General features: G+C 50.4%; 1 protein-coding gene across 2 annotated transcripts; it reads right to left on the bottom strand.

Annotated features, from left to right (window-relative positions):
• Positions 1–292: 292 nt before the first annotated feature.
• RD3 (retinal degeneration 3, GUCY2D regulator) lies at positions 293–15,383 on the bottom strand. 2 transcript variants are annotated; one of them, XM_032185570.1, is made up of 4 exons: positions 15,259–15,316; positions 14,818–14,941; positions 7,055–7,380; positions 293–1,583 (listed from the first exon to the last, which is right to left on the bottom strand). In XM_032185570.1, the coding sequence occupies exons 2-4, from the start codon at positions 14,923–14,925 to the stop codon at positions 1,286–1,288; spliced, it is 732 nt and encodes a 243-aa protein (XP_032041461.1). In that variant the 5' UTR covers positions 14,926–14,941; positions 15,259–15,316; the 3' UTR covers positions 293–1,285. The 2 variants fall into 2 exon arrangements, with proteins under 2 accessions (XP_032041461.1, XP_032041462.1); XM_032185571.1 differs by lacking the exon at positions 14,818–14,941 and having other exon boundaries at positions 15,259–15,383.
• Between the last annotated feature and the right edge of the window lie 1,721 nt (positions 15,384–17,104).

Below are 17,104 nucleotides of genomic sequence, written 5' to 3'. Positions count from 1 at the left end.
AAGCCAGTCACGCAGGGAGATTCCTCTCTTCCTTCCTTCCCCATCTCCTGTTGGCCACCACAAAGCATCCTCCTAGTCCTTGGCTTCTCTACAGGACCCACGAAGGTCACTCTGTGACACTCCCTTTCCTTTCCTGGTGAGTTTTCCCTGTGGATGCTGAACTAGGACCCCAGAAGCTCTCTCCTCAGTGGCATTTTCTTGTTTACACAAGGCCTCAGGAGAACTGTGTGACAGAAGCAGCTTTAATGCAAACCCAGTAGCCTACAGGCTACTGGGTTTGCATTAAAGCTGCTTCTGTCACGGTACCACCTCACTCTGTGACACAGGAGAGCTCTCAGCTGAGTGCTCAGGAGAAGACCGAGGGAACAGCCCTTCAGTCACTCACAGCAGCAGCGTATCGAAATGATCTGAGCTGTGCTAGGAGGGCCCTGGATGAGTGCTGATTCCCTTCACCCCTGGGTGATATCAGTACTTTCAGATTTAGCCATAACCATTAATCTCAGCCCCGTGGCTTGTTACTGGGGTGCAGGGCAGGGCACACCAAGGGGCAAGGACAGCTTGTGATGCAGCACCGAGGTTTCCCGCGTGCTCTGCTTCTGTCCGCTCTGCAGGGGCAAGGTTCAGGGGTTCTGCCTGCACAAGGGAGCAAACAGCCAAGAAACCTGAGCACGCACAGACCAGGTGCTGTGGATAAAGCTGCTCTCCCTTCTCAAAAAGCCTGGCTCTGTTTCTGCTTGGGCTGCGTTGCTAATTGCCAGCAAAAAGCTGCTCAGGAGCAGTGCTGGGCTTTACCTGTGAAGTCTGCTGCAGCACTGAGAAGAGTTCTTAGCTGGAAAAGGGGGTTCAGTTCTACTCTCCCAAACCCAAAATCTTGCAAGCCTTACTTGTGTAAGCGGCCTCCCTGCCTTCAGCAGGACAGCTCCAGCCCACAGCGCTCACCAGCTCGGGGCAACAGCTCCAGTAGGGAACCACATCCAGGCTGGGGGGGAGAGGGAGCAGAGACAGCACAGAACTAACTCACTTTCCACAAGGAAGCAGAAATAAAAAGGAGACAGTAAGTGAGCCTTGCCCGTAAGGTTACCGAGTGCTACTAAATTAAAGGAAAGGCCAGCATGTTTAGTCAGAAATTGTCACACCGCGGGCGTCAGCAGCAGTTGCTATGGTCACAGCTTCTGGGAGAGACAGACGGGAAGGGAGAGCTGGAACAGAGAAAAATGGTGGAGCTAAAAAAGGGTTAACCGGGAGTTTGAAAGATCGCTGTCTAAAAACCTTGTTCAGTACAGAGTCAGTAATCCTTGGCGTTCCGAAATTCGGGCATGCTCCAAACCCTCCTGGTGGGCTGGGTGCCCCGTTCCACGTCTTCAGAGATGGTCTTGATGTCGCTGATGAACGGAGAAATCCTGGACCGGGATTTAAACGTTGTTAGGGAGAGGCTGGTTTTGTTCTTTGTGTTCCACTGCCTGGCCAGCTTCTTGGCCTCTTCCTCCTCTTTGATCTTCTCAGCCACTTCCTGCAGGACGGAGCGGAAGAGCCGGGACACTTCCTGCACTTCTGGCTCGTATTCAGCAATGAGCTGCCGGAACCTGCGAGCAGTCAGGGCACAGCTTTGATTAAAAACAGCAAATCAGGGCTTGCTGCCAAGTCGCAGCGCTAGGCTTGGCACTTGCGTGCTCTCACCAAACGGGGCTCCTTGGATCAAGCACAACACCAGGGAGGAGCCATGGAGATACGCTCAAGGTCTCCCAAATCACAAGAAAGCCAGAGAATATAAGGAAGCAGTGAATCACTCTGTCTCACGGGCACAAGAAGCAATAAGGAGCACCAAACAAAGCTGAAAGGTGCCACATTTGAAACGGAAAGTGCTCCTTTCACACAGCCCCTCTTAAATCAGAGCTCGGTGCTATCAGCAGCGTAAGGAACAAAATGACTAGATGAGTTTGTGGAAAACATCCCCCTCAGTGCTGATTAAACACGACTGTCCAAACGCAAATTCGTGCTCCAATACTGCCTGAACTGCTGCTTACCAGAAGCTGAGGAGAAACCAGGGAAGGTCCCAGTGGACTTCCCATGTTTCATATTCTCTTTCCCCATAGCATTACCCAGTGGCCACTAGCCAGACTCTTACCCCATAAAACTTCTTGGTTATACATTTGATTGTTTCTCAATATTTAAATTTCGGCGAAATGGCATTTTGTCTTCCTGGGGATGTCTGTAAGATAACAGTGGCTCTGCTGATAACACACGGGTTGGCAGCACAGTGCGGGATCTCATTAGACAGCTCTCCATTACTCCAGTGCCTCCTCAGCAAAGAGCTCAGAAGATTTATACATATTTTGGACATTCATTAAGCTCAATATGAGGGAAGTGAACAATTCCCAGTGTTTCTTTTGCAGATAAGGAAGATGAGATGCAGAGCAGGGCTTGGAGTCATGGAGTGAGCCCCTGGCTGGGCCGAGAAGCGAGCATTCCCTTCTGGACGCCTGGCCCCCAGCTCCCAAGGCTCCCGCGCTGGCTGTGCAGATATCCTGCTCTTCTCTCAGAGCGTACGCTAATGACAGAGGGTAACAAGGCAGCTCTTCTGCTCGGCATTCACTTCTTAACAATTCTATCCACAAACAAAGCTAAGCTAGAACTTCTCCAAAAGCCAGGTATTTATACCTAATGGAAGCCGAAGCATGTGAGGTCTGTAAGCGTGCTGGTATTTTTCTCTAACAGAACTGAATGATGATGGAAAACAGTGGGATTGTATTTAAATAAGCCTAGTAAGACAGTAAGATCCCACCTCTGGTTTTATTTCCAATCAGCCCTAGGGATACACCAGGCAGTTCAACGCACTAGGGACTTGCACTGGGTAATGGTACCGAGGGACACCCAAGGTAACAAGGACAGAAAGGAAAGCCAAAGGTGTAACAGAAAGATTCGCTGTGTGTTTACACCTTTTGACCCTCACTGTGGAGGGCTGGTGTTGGACACCTCTCCCAGCACCATGCTATAGCCCAGGCATTTCTGTGCTGGTTCTCTCACAGCAAGTACTGGCAGCAGCGTGCACAGCCATGGAGAGACCAGCACTGCACAGTGCTGAGGGAGCAGCATCAGCAGACATACCAGCCCCTTCCAGGACCTGAGGATTGCCTGCCAAAGTCACCACCACGTTCCCTGGCCATCGCAGTTGCTCAGGATGTGTTCCTGATCTGCCTCCCCCTAGCCCTCATCACTCCCCATCCTGAGGGTTACCCACACGAGTGCTGGCAGAGACTTGCTGTACGTTGCAGGCCCCCTTTCTGCCTCCTGAGGAGGCACTTCAGTGGCGTTGTCACAGAGCCACAAATGCAGTTCTCACAACAAATACACTTTCCCTTTATCCTACTCAGGCACTTAGACAGATGAGTCCATCAAAACTCACGTCCGCACCATCATTGTTATACTGGGGAAAGCATCCTCAGAGGGCTTTCATTGCAGAGGTGAACTGAATGAGTCATCCCATTATTTTACCTCCGTGTGTATTTTAAAGAACGATGCTGTCACATTACATCCATCTACCAGTACATCCTCTTCGTTTTGCACGCAGAAGGCCTCCGCAGACCCTCTGGTGGTGGAGGCTGTCACACTGCTGGCTTGTGGCCCCAGAGCGGACAGCAGCATGTGCCGGCAAGGAGCAGCACCTAACTGTAGGAACAAGAACAAAAAGGGGTGGTACTGCAGAAAACGCACCCCCTGAGCACAGAGCTCTGTCACGCCGTGGTGCTACTAACCGGTGGATGTAGCTGAAGCAGTTCTCTGAAGTCTGCAACTTCCCACCTTCTCAGCCATCTGCCTGTTTGCGCTCTGCTTAGCTGTGGCAGCGAGAACCGCGCTGTGAGCTCTGCTCTGCAGCTAACATTTCCCTCTGGGCCCTCTAGGACTGACACATGAGCTGCTTAATACGGATTTGAGCAAGTCTAAAAACCAAACAAAGCCACCCCAAAGCCCGTCTGCCAGTCACCCTCAGAAAAGGCACTGTCACCGTGACAGAGAAGGGCAAGGGGCCCCTTCCTCCCCGCGCAGAGGGATGAACTCTGTCCCTCTGCTAGTGCCCGCTGACCAGCATGCCTGGGTCAGGGACAGTCCACGTACGAAGTTCAGAAGGTTTTGCACACCAGAGACACTTCCCAGCAGCATGGACGGGCGCTTTCCCAGAGCACGCAGCGCGTGAAAGCACTGCCATTGAGGAGTGGGGCCCGTGCCCTGCACACCACTGCTGGGAAAAGCACGCCACGCACAGCTGCTGGGGGGTCAAGCCCCCAGCATTGCACAAGGGCTGCCTGCCCTCTAGCGCAGGCGAACGCCCTTGGCTTCTGCGTGGAGTAGTTCTGAACCCAGCAACTGCACAACCGTATCTGAAAATCCATCAGCAGGGCTCCTTACTCATCAGAGCAGAAGGCCTGTCTGTGAAACAAGTTGTGATGCTCCTGGGAGCTAACCTGTAACACGTTGTGTGAGTGTAACATCAACATCTTAGACGTGATGATCAACAAAAGCCGCCTTGAGCCAGCACCGACACCCGAGGAGCGTGCACATGCACACACAGGGAGGTTCTCTGGTCCAGCTGTGCTTCGGTCACTCTTCAAACAAATCTGTTTAAGTTGTGACCCTTCAGTTTCCTCATACAACCGTTAGATTTTAAGAGTGGCTACGCTTGGCTCGTATTGCCACTATGCTTATTTTTGTTATTTTTACGTGCTGTCACTTGCCTACCTTATTTTGTGGGTCCCCAGTTCAACAGTTTCCTAAGTAGAGCCCGAACTTTAAAGACCTGTTAAATCCAGTACCGGTCATTGGACTTAAACAACATGCCTACAGGTAAGCGTGTTCCTAAGGTCTCCCCAGAGCCTTCTCTTCTCCAGGCTGAACAACCCCAAGTCCCTCAGCCTGCCTTCAGAGGAGAGGTGCTCCAGTCCCTTGATCATCCTCAAGAAAGAGCCTGACCAAACTCACTGCCACTCCCTTCAAACAACCCCAGCACTTCATTTTAAATTATCAGCCATCTCCAAGCCACTCACCTAAAGCTAAGTTACTCCTGAACAGCTTCATTTGCAGTGAGGTGAATCAGAGTTTCCAGGTATTTGATGGCAGAAGTGATGGTATTTCAAGGGTATTTGAATCCTTCAAATGCAGAACTTGAAGAGGCTCAAATAAAATTGTACTGACTCAAAATACAGCTCTTACAGGACAGGCTGACTGGACCTGGAAAAAACACTCCACTTAAGAAGTCTCCAGTCTTTTCCACACCCATAGGAGCTCTGCTCTCCGTAGATGTGACTGTAGCCACACAAAAGGACAATCTGGAAAATTGTTTACTCCTTTGGAGAATGCAGTGGCATCTCCGACAACTCATACAAAACTGTTTTGTTCTAGCTTTGACTATTAGCTCAGAATCTCACAAAGGAGACCATGAACAACACATGGAGAACAAACTCTGCATCCCAATTTCCAAATCCAGGCTTGTAGATTTTTATTTTTTTTTTTTTGGTGGAAGATTTTTCTAAAATGCTACATTTTGCAAAGTCACAGGGTATTTCAGGAAGAAACATCAGAAGCGTGGTGACCTTGTGATTAAAATACATCATTGGAAGTTTGAGGATTTCAGTCAAGCTCCTAACTATCATACCCATCCTGTATGTTTGGGGCAAGTTATTAAAATTTCCATGTTATCTCACTTTCTGAGAAGAGAACTGATCTAGTTTTGGCTGTCTTCTAGCTAGCTTGCTCATTCCTTCTTTTCTCTTGCACCTTTTCAGCTCCTAGCACATTAAGCCCCGTTCTTTTTCATTTCCTGAACCACCGACCACTCAGACAGGAGGCAGGGAAGAAGAGGGATCAACCGTTCACTTCTCCAACACAGGAAAAGGGGTTAGCGGATAGAACCAGTGCCTGTTCGTTTAGGACAAGCAAAACACAGTTTTCCACAGCAAAGTCACAGTTCAGATGTGGAACTCTGCCACAAACGCTAAAAGTTTACATGGTCAAAAACAAACCAGGAAAAAACAACCCACAAACTACTGAAAAAAGAAGCCACATAGGGCAGTTACGGCCAGAAGGACCACGTCAGGCTCCGAAAGCCTCCAAGCTGCAAGGCACAGCGAGTCAGCGGCTAGTCACCAGGTCCTGTGATCGCCCGCACTGCTGGATCTGCTTGCCTTGTTCGTTTTCTTTTCTTTCTGCAGAAGCTCCTGCACTGCACCCAGATCAAACAGCCCCCTGCCCCAGGCCAGCTCTGCTGTTTGTGTGGCCGTGGCATTCCCTTTGCAACCACTGCACTGAAGCAACAAAGGCACTCGAGCCTCCTCTCTCCACGGGGCTCTGCTGACCACACAAACAGCACGGTATGGAACAAACAATGCCACCTCCTGAATGATAGAGGCACGCAGTTTGTGATCGCCTACCAGAGCATCTTCTAAGAGGCCTTTTAACAGGATGGCTTTGTGATTTTTCAGTTATGTACACACGGCCCCTCAGTGTTGTTGTGTTTATCTGCTCTTAGCCATATCCTGAATCCTGAACAAGAGGGAACAACCACTACAAGCCACACTGACATTCATCGAAAAATTACAAGCACTCAGCATCTTGCATGACCTGTCCCAGTTAAAAAAATAAAAAAAGCAGCAAGTTGTACATGGCTCAGCTTACCGCTCTCTTCTGCAGGCAGTTAGGATCCTCGGGGCCTCCCAGCTCCCATGCCTGCAGCCTGCTCTCATGGAAATTCCTGTTTGCCAGACAGGCCTTGCTCGGTGGCCCTGGGGATGCTGAAAATTACTTGGAACCCCACGGGGTTTTAGTGGCTTGTTTACGGCGTAGCTCCGAGCTATACGAACCCAAGGCAAGTGCTGTTTCCAGAAGCCTTTAACTGGGGAGAACTTGGCCAGAGCGCCCCCAAACGTGGAACAGCTGCCCCAAAAAGAGGAAAGGTGCCTATCTCCGGGGCTTCGCTCCGTCGGTCCTAAAACCTCCTGCTCCCCCCTCCCGTGCCACAAAGAGGGGAAGGGAAAAGTCAGTATCATCAGATCTGTCACCGTACCTGAGAATGACAGGCCCACAGTAGGAGGGGTGTATTTTGGTGCACATATCCTCCAGCTGCAGCCTCTCTCCCGGGCTGATGTCATAGCTCTGCTTTGGATAGCTGACCAGCCAGCCGTAGTCCACCCCAGTCTTGATCTTGCGATACTCATTCTCCCGCTCCCGCTGCTGCTTCTCCGCCTGCTTCAGCTGCCAGCTCAGCTCCATCATCAGCGTCTCGACCACCATCTCGGCGGGGTTCCTCTGGGAAATGCGGCTGGGGGGCTCGTTCCACCTGAACCAGGAGGCCAGCGACATGGCACCCTGCGTGCCTTCACTGGGAACAAACTGGGGGCAGGCAGGGAGAGAAAAAAAACAGTGCCATCACCAGCACAGCTGAGAACTTTCTCCCCCACACACCCCTCGAGCCCGTTGTTCACCTGGAAGCGCTGCTGGGTTAGAAGAACTCAGCGGTGCTGAGCACCTCGAGACATCTCTGCTAGCTAGCTTCAGGCACATTTCTGCAGGCAGAAGGAGGCTTCTGCAAGCAGAAGCCCTGCTGGCACACACACCTTGGGCACAGCAGAGCCGTGCCGATCAGCCGAAGGAGAATTAACTCCCCTTTGTGCAGCCACTTCCAGAGGACAATGCGTGGAACCAAGTTATTAACTATTGTACTTGTGCTGCGACACAGTGGAGCCCAGCGCAGGCACCAGGGCCAGGACAGGAGCAGAACAGCATCTGGTTCTTCATGCAGCTTGCTCCGTGCCTCGCTGCTCCCCCCCCGCCGGCCCCAGGGAGCAGGAGTGGCACGAGGCAGGCTGCAGCTGGACCACCAGGAGGCTGCTCCTGCCAGCAGCGCCGTCAGGCCGGGCTGTCACAAGTTAACGTGAGGGCAGTGCCTCGCTACTGAGGGACAGACACACAGACAGACAGAAGAGGAGAAAAATATGCTTTTAAGCTGCTGTCCCATCACCATCCGCGCTGGGTGAGAAGGCTGCTTCAGTTGCTTCCGCACCTGTACTATTCGTTGTCACGTAGCCTCGTTCTCCTTCATAAAACATTCACGTCACATAAATATGTTGCACCATTAAAGAAAAATGCTCCCCAAACCTGGCTGCTCTGTGCAGTGTCCCATGTTTGAAGGGATTTCAATGTTTAACGCTTAGGCTTTTCTACAATCACAAGGTTTGCCAAAATGCATCAAAGGACAAGTTTCTCTGGTCCAACATCCCCCCTCTCTCAGCAAGCAACACTGGTTTCTTCAGAACAAAGACATAAAAGGGCTGAAAACTTCCAGAGGACACAGATCTGGGTGCGTAAGGCTGCATGCACCCTTCTGGGGGTGTATGAGCATTAACTCCTTTGCTAGCTTACAATGCCCACACACGAGGGATCACTACAGTGACTGGTTTTCATCCTGGAGCATCAGCTCCAACTGTCCCCATGATCCCAGCCCCAGCCAGCGTTTGCTGGAAGCAATCTGCTCCTGTCCAGCGTCTGTGCTCTGCAGGAGGAGGAGCAGCGGGTTCTGTCCTTTGCTTCCACCACCAAGGCGCCTCCAGCTTGCTGCTCTCTCACCCTCACATCATCGCTGCTGCTGGCCAGCTTGCCAGGAGGGATGAACTGAGGCTGGAATGGGTGTGCTGACACCACCAACTCCACGACGCCACCATCCAAATGTGCCCGGATCGTGCCACGTGGTGGCCTCCGCTCACCACTACGCGTTATGGGTGAAGACCCTCAGAGCCTGTCACTGCTCTCACCCCCATGTGTCACATCAGTAGCAGAAGGCAGCAGCAGAGCAGGCCACAAGCTGTTGTACCAAACTGTAGAGCTCTCATTTCTCAGCTTTCTGACAACTGCCATTTATCATGAACTTTTACAGGTATCTAGCCACTTAAGGTATCGTTCTTATTTCTGGTGAGAACTGGGAAGCAGAGCAAGGAGACGTGGGCTCTGAGTTTACTCCTGGCTTTCACAGGGCCCTGCGGTGTTCCCACTGCCTTTACCTTGTTGCTTCACCCCGTAGGGCTCCCTGAATAAAGCAGCTGTGCCCGAGGAGAGCTGTTTGGCTGATGGCAGAGGACAGTCAGTTAGAAGAGCATTTTGGGCACTTTGAGCAAGGCATGCCAGACCCAAGCTTCGCAGTATCCCACAGCTTTCATAAAGCACTGGTCACAAACGGACTTGTTTTTGGAAAAGAACAAAGGTGATATTGAAACACAGATATCACTGGCTCCAAATTGGGTGTGCTCTTGTCTCCCGTATGTTATTTGGAAAATCTACTTCCACGTGAGGTCAATATGAAGCAAGAAAAGCATCTCACCCGCAACTGAAATGGCCAGCCCTCAAACGAAGGAAAATCCTGTCCAAGCATTTCATGCACGGTGGCAGCTTGTGCTGGCTGTCCCTAAGAGAGCCTTGTTTGTATGAGATTGTTTCCTTCCCCCTCTCTCATCCATCACCTCCTCCTTTTGAGAGCTGGAAGCCGGCCACCTCTACTTAGCAGGCCTGACAAGCCTCCACTCTTTCCCCTACTGGCTGTTGCAGCCTGCAGAAGGTAGCATGGGCTCCATTAATTGCAGCTGCTGGTTTCAATTTAAAGTTCAGATGCAGGCTAATCATTAAATGACTCGAAATGGCTCTCCTAATAGAAAGGCTCAAAGGACTGTTGGCAGGATGCGGGCAACCGAGGGATGGCAAAAGTTTCAGCCTGACCTTCTTTGGGGAAAAGGACAGATTTAAGCTTTGCGAGCATTCACGTCAAAATTATTAAAAGAAGGATGGAGGCACAGCCCCATCTGAATGCAGACCTTCCTTGTCCTGAAATTGGCCAGTTTTCTGGCTCCTCGTAGCAGGCTGTCCTGCACCCAAGGAGCTCCCCAGGTGCTATGTAGGAGAATTCCCGAGTGGTTCATGGCAGTCCCACTCTAGGAGCAGCTCTAGGTTTCAAGATCTTTGCCTCGGTGACTCCACCCCAGGACAACCCTTCCCTCACACCGTTACTGCAAGCCTGGCCGAGCACCCTGCAGGATTTTAAGCATCCATTCACCTTAAGTTACACTGAAGCCTGGAATACCTCGCTTTCCCTCTCACACGCAGCCTTTCTTCTATTTTTAGGGATTGTTAGTGAGTACCTCAGACTTTCTTCCTGTAGAAGTTTCCTTTCAGCTTTAAAGCAGCTTTCTGCCTCTCCAAATCTCATTTTTGTTCTCCACGTTGGCAACAACTCTACATTTCTCTCCTTCCCACATACTTTACAGCTTCCTCCAATCCCTCCCCACAACACGTTCTGTGTAATTTCTCAACATCTTCCCCTTCTTTACCTTCTCCCATATTTCCCCCTGCGATTTTCTCTTCTTGCTCCAGAGAACGTACCAAAGAATCAGCACAAGTATCGGCATCCCCAGGCCTCGTTGGGTCTCTCACCTTCCCATAACAGGATTTCAGGTTTTCCTGGCTCTTTTAGTAGAAAAGGGAATGTTTCCATAGCTTAATCTCTGGCTATTCTTCTGCCAGCTGGAGGCTGCTCCTGCAACCTGACAGATATCGGCCTCCTTTCGGCTCTTGCAGGCCAGATCACCACCTGCTAGGACTTGTTACAGCAGGGCTGCTCTCCGGTAAACCGTGAGTCAATCAGCAGGACCTGCTGTGCTAGAAAACAAACTTCTGAATATAAAATAAAATAAAATTCCTTTCCATTAACACTCCTCCTGGTTCCCAGCTTCCACAGCCCTCCAAAACAGGAAAGGAGAGGCCAGAGGGTGGGAAATGCTCATTTATGACAAAGTGAGAATGTAGTTTGTCTCTATAAAGCTGTGTTCTCAGCTTGATAACTCTCCTGTGCTTTGCCTTTACAGTCTGCCGCTCCAGGAGGACCGCTGACAGTCCCTAGTGACTCTCAGCAGTCGTGTCAGAGCACAGTGGGACAGGACTTAAGGGGCTGGACGGGTAGGAGCCTAATCCAAGGTTGGGTGACATCAGTGGAAAAGCTGTCACTCTGCTGGCTATAGATAGTCCCGGGAAATCCACTGTCACCCAGGCAAAGCGTACTGACAAACCAGGCTGAGGAGCAGGGAAATGCCTTCCCTCCCATCTCATGGGTGGCAGCTTCTTACGACTGGAGTCACAGAGCAGGGAGATGGGGTTTGTTCATGCAGGATGCCCACCCAACCTCTCTCCACGTGGCAGATCAGAGGGTTACAAGGAAAATGATTTCTGGAAGAAGAGGGGCAAGGCCCATCCCCAAGCTGTGCTTATGATTGTGCTTTTTTAAGGAGATGCAGCTACAGGGAAAACGGAATGTGAAACAGTGGAGCAAGCTACTACAATTAATTATTTTTTAATTTGCTTCTTTGGTAAAGATTGAATTATGTTATCCAGAAAAGCCAGAAGCTCAGTGTCCTCTGGACAGCAAGGACATCTAAGCATCTCTCTGGACTGCAGCACAGAGGTGGGTTAAAGCTGGTTTGACTACAGCCAGCTCTGAGGTCCCCAGGCGCTACCCGAGGCAGCATTTAACCAGCTTTTGTGCAGAATCTGCGGCCGTGGCTGTGCTGCTGCCCATACCTGCATGAGATACCGAGCAGGGACAGTGTCACAGATGAACCCCAGTGCTGTTTCTCCCATGAAAAGGATATTTAACTTTGCTCTAAGCGAAGGATCTCAGCAAGTTCTAACCAAGAAACTGCTGCCAACACCTTCCCAGCTTTATTTGTGTAGCCCACCTGAACTCTGTAAGAACTTCTGCTCTGTTGCTTTTCTGCAGTTTCATGTTGTTACCCTCTCCATACAGAGACTTTTACTTTAGCAGGGCCCAAAGAACCCTATTTCCTATCTGGCTGGAGGCTGCCTTATTGTTCAGCGACATGGGAGGGTCCGTGTTTACAGCTACTTGCTGCGCGATTGTAATCTCAGTGGAAATTACTACAGCCTCAGCCTGAGAGCCCACATCTATCTCCCGAAGCTGCTATGAGGCAATTAATGCTGAAAAAGCAGCACATGGAGCTTTTCAACGAAGATTAAAAGCCATGCAAATATCATGTTTTTAATGCAGCAGCATCCCTCATCCTGACCCACAGGATAAGGAGAGAGGACTCCCAGGGACGCTCGGGGACCTAAGTGCCAACCGCAGCAGGAGAAGGGGCATTTCACTTCACGAGCACGCCTGTCCTCCTCCTGACGGACACCAGCTACTTACAGCCCAAGGATTTTCACAGCGGTTAAAACACATCCAAAGCCACAACCCTGTCTCAGGTAGCAGGGCATTTTGAATAACAAGTGCAGGGCATCGAGCCAAGACTTCAGTGAAACAGTATTTGCTGTCACATCTGTGTGGCTGCAGGTGTTTAGGGACAGGCAGAAGAGGCTCGCAGTGGTGTGAGAGAGCGAGCTGTATGGGACAGGGTGCTGCAGCCCCCAGCCAGCACTTGCATACAGCCTAATTTTTGTATCCTATATTATTTTTTCTCCATCAGACGTGACATTTCAGTATCGTAGAAGTGGCCTGGCTCTTTGTCTGGTGCAATTGCCATAGAGTCATGAGTCACTTGAGCTGTTTGTGAACGTGCTCCGCTGAGAAAAATCACCATTAGGCAGCATAACAGGACAGCCAGAGCCTAGCACGTGGTGCTGCAAGACGAAACAGAAATAAATATGGTGCCACTTCTATGAGAAGAAAGCTTGAGTCTGAAGACACTACAATGGTTATGTCACATTTTCTACAGCTAGTTGCTCTCAAGTTTTTTAGTTTTATTTTTAATTTTTTAATAATGAGGCTCATTACAATTGAGGACACGTTAAAAATACTGCTTTTACCTCCCCAGCATTTGTGTCATTTGTAATCCCTTCTCAGGGCTACAATCTTTTAGAAAACAGGTATCTGGTGCATTTTGTATCTGCGGGGTGAAGAACCATGAATTCAGCATGAGCTGGGCTCCAAGCTCAGGTATGAATGAGAAAGGTGTTTTTCAATCACTAGTCAAAACACGAGCAGAAACGGGAGGTGATCCAAACTGGTACAGCTCCATAATCTTCAGTAGTGCTGAACTAATATAAAACAGATTTGCCTCACTGCAATAAATAAAAGAGCTGTGTTGATTAACTCCAGATGAAAATCCAATCTACAGATCTTAAAGAAAAAGTGAAGGAAGAGCCCAATAGCCTGAAGCTCCACTAATGGCTGGGACTCTGTACAGAGATAATCTGCCTGTTATCTGCAGAAGCAAAGGGGTGGGTGTAACCCAAATCTGCTTACGAAGCATAGTAGCATTTTACAGTTTGTCTTCTTATCAGCGCAAATGAGTTCCATCTGCGGAGAACCAGGCCTACATTCGTGCCAAATTCCCACTCATGCTTTTAAACAATGTTTTCTAATACTAACCACACAAACACTGCCATATGCAACTTACACGAGGCTGTTACTTAAGCCTACCGAAGCCGGGAAGCTGGAAACACACCGATTTGCTCTGTTTGCCTAACTTGTTATTAGAACTCCTATGTTTTTCTCAGATACCGCTATCTTGCTGTGCTGGATCAAACACACCTTCAGTTCTGTATCTCACTTTGATCTCTGCAGACTACAAAGTCAGGTTTCCAACGAGGGCAGAGGGACACGAAGTATTCTTCACCAGCCATGTAAGTGAGAGTTCAGAAAGTAACAAAGGCACGTAGCTTTCCTGTTATTAAAACTACATAAACCACAAAATGCTGCAATAAATCAGCAACAGGCATGATGCAAGGCTCCAACATAAAAGGTTTTCAAAAATAAAACTCAGAGATCCCCAGCTCATCCTTCCCTAGTCTGCTCTTACTGTAACTACACGTTATTAAATGGGCACTAACGTCACAAACCGAGGAATTCCCCATGCTGTTGTTCACAGCAGATACATACAGCTATAGAATTATATAAAAGGGACAGCTTGAAACTCAGACCCAAAGGCATATTTCACCTGTTGCCACATTCACTGAAGTAGTTTTGTTTTGTTTTTTAATTCATATGTTGTGCCAAAGACCAGACTAAGTGCTGTGAAAATAGGTGGGCAAGATGTGTGTTCTCCATCCTGATTCTGCTCAGAAAGCAAGAGTAACACATCACATTATAATGTCAGAATACATTTTAACAGGCACCTGTACATTTCTGATCCGTCATGAACTGTGGTTACAGCATCCATCAGGAAGAATATTTACAGGACAGGCTCTAAGTCTCACTCTGCCTCAATTCACTGAGGAAATGTTAACCTATGTGGGAGCTTTCCCTGTTCTGGGGAATACAAAGATTAGTGTTCAAGTTGGGTTCTTATGATAGGAATTCCTTAAAACGCACTTTGTTTCAAAATTAGCATCCAAAGGATGAATGCTGAGCTTACAGTACGAGAAGTTAAGCCTCTCTTTAAAGAAACCACTTACACACAGGCTCTGAAACCACACACAGCAGCGCTCTGGGGAAGCTCACTTTTCCCTTTGCAGCCCATGCATGCCCTGCTTGCAGCACGCCTGCAGACAGCAGCAATGAACAGCGCTGTCTCGAGACAGATTTTAACTTCTGTGGGAGCATTAATGGACGCAAAGCGCAGTCAGCTCATCCATAAATCCACATCTGCCTGCCTGATCTAGCAGGTGGGGTTGCTAAATGCCCGGTTTACCACCGAAGACACCTCCTGGGACAGGTGCCTGACCTTTCTGCCCCTTCTTCCCATAACCCAGAGGCACCAGGGCTGAGCCCAGGTTTGGGGAGACGCGGGAGCGCCCCAGCCCTTCCCTGCCCACCCCCCCCAGGCTCACCTTCTGCAGCAGCTCCTGCGTGGGCAGCCGGGGCCAGGAGGGTGCCCGGAGGAGGACGCGGCTCGAAGTCAAGCCCTCAGAGCTGGCACGGCAAACTTCAGCCCGCATCGGGGACGGATTAGGCCTGGTGACGAGGGGCGACAGCTGTGCTGCCAGCAGCACGGCACCGCCCGGGGGCTCCCCCCTGACCCCACACAGCCGCGGCCGCCTGCCACGCAGCACCCCTGCCCTCGGGCGGGCTTCGGCACCGGGTTAAAGACCCCACAGAGCCCCCAAAACTGCGAGGGCTCTCCCGAGCTCGTGGCTGAGCCCGCATGAAGGGGAAAGGCTCGCAGCTCGCCGCCCCCGAGCCCTCCCGGCAGCGTCCCCGTCCCCGTCCCCGCCGCCCCGTCCCTCACAGCGGGCGCGTGGCGACCCCAGCCCCGCTTCGAGCTGCTCCACCTCCGTCCCGCCGGGCGCCGGCAGCCTCCCCTCTTCTTCCTCCTCTTCTTCTTTTTCTTCTTCTTCCTCCTCTTTCTCTTTTTCCTCCTCCGCCAGGGCAGCGCCGAAGTTGCGCGGAGCCGCCACGGGCCGCTCGCTGCCGGCGGCGTGAGGCGGGCGGAGGCGCGGCCGTTGCCATGGCGACCCCGCCATAGCGCTCGGGGGCCCTGAGGCGGCGCTGCCCTGAGGGGGGTGTTGATAAATAACGGCCCGGTGAACGGGGCCGCTCGTGGGGTTAATGAGTTTGATTAATAAATGCGGCTGGCCGAGGTCCTGAGGGCTTCTTCTGTCACGGGGTGGTTGGGGAGGTGGGATGAGGTGAAGGTGGTAGTGGGAGAGGAGCTGGTGATGGTGGGGGGTGCCTGAGGGCTGCGCTGCATCTGGCGAAGAGGCATGAGAGAGGTGTGGGGAATGGAGACTGTGGGGATCCTGCGAGGTGCCCATGTTTAGGAAGAGGTTGGTAAGGTGAGAGGAGCGAGAACTGCCCTGGAGCTGCCCGAGAGAGCAGTGCGACAGCCCTCACCACGGGGCACCCGTGAAACCCAAGCGTCTGTGCAAAGTCAAGTCCACGCTGAAAAGGTTTGTAAGTCAGGGCCCATGTCCGAACACCTTGGGACTTACACAGCCAGAGGACAGCGGGGATTCGGACTCCTTAAGTCAGTGCAGCACATGCGTAAATCGAAACAGAGGGAAGGAGGAACATCAGCTTCAAAGCAGCCCAGCGAAACAATTACAGGTTAAAAGACGTCCATGGCCGTCTGAATTAAAATGTATGAGGAGGGTGGTGTTTTTTTTAATGTCTAGTTTATTATTAGATCAAATGACACAACCGGACTAACAAAGATTAGAAGCATTTTGTGCTCTAATTATTTGTGGAGGATTATGTGTCTGTCCTCAGCCTCAACTCCAGCCCAGCAGACTACCCAGCATGCAGAGATTTATAACGTTCTCTGTGGGCTCATTTCAACCCAGGATTGTTGAGTTTTAATTAAAAGTCATCTTACACAGCTAAAGACCTTTATATTTTCATCCATTAAAACTTATTCCTAAAGTCATCATCTCTGACTAATGCAGAACAAACCCCATCTCAGAAACACGCAGGTACCAGGTAAAGGAGTTGCATTTTCAACACAGTGAATTCCTGGGAAAATCCTGCCACAAACTAAGGATACTGATGGCTGGCAAATATCTTCAGGAGCATTTCTTTGGAGATATAGGAGCGATCACCCATCTCTCCCACACCTTTTTTAGCAGCTGAAGTCAATCAATCTTACACTTGCACTGCTACGACGGAGCTGATCAGTAACCAGCCGGATCACCAGTTGCTTAGTAGCAGTACTCCAGTAACAGAGGCGGAGTAGAGCTGTATTCAGCAGTATGTCTTCCAAGAGATGGCATGACAATCAAGTTTCACCATGTGGTAATTTGTAGTACAGTCCATTTGGGACCGCTGTTTTTTGCCATTTATCAGATGCTGTTGTGACTCACCTGAGCATGTTACTAGCCCCACAGCTGCAGCCCCTGAATGCTGAATGCAGAACCTTTGCACTGCAGCATCAAAGTCACAGCCCTCTGACACTGGCACTTAAGTTGGGCTTCTCCAATCAGTAGTAATTGAGCTGCTACTCTCTTCTGCATGGGTTTAACCATAAGCAAATAATCTCGAGTTATCACTGACAAAAAGCAAATATAATATGGCAGAGTTATATTGGGTCTGCTGGCTTTTGACTAAGCTAGTGAAGTGTGTCAATGAATATAATGGGGCTCACAAAGGGAACATTGCCTTCCTCAAAGGCTTAAAATCTTG

Source organism: Aythya fuligula, chromosome 3 (assembly GCF_009819795.1).
Source record: "Aythya fuligula isolate bAytFul2 chromosome 3, bAytFul2.pri, whole genome shotgun sequence".
Classification (NCBI taxonomy): Eukaryota; Metazoa; Chordata; class Aves; order Anseriformes; family Anatidae; genus Aythya; species Aythya fuligula.
The sequence above is the reverse complement of the archived record's forward strand: the minus strand, read 5'-3'. Positions and strand labels throughout refer to the sequence as shown.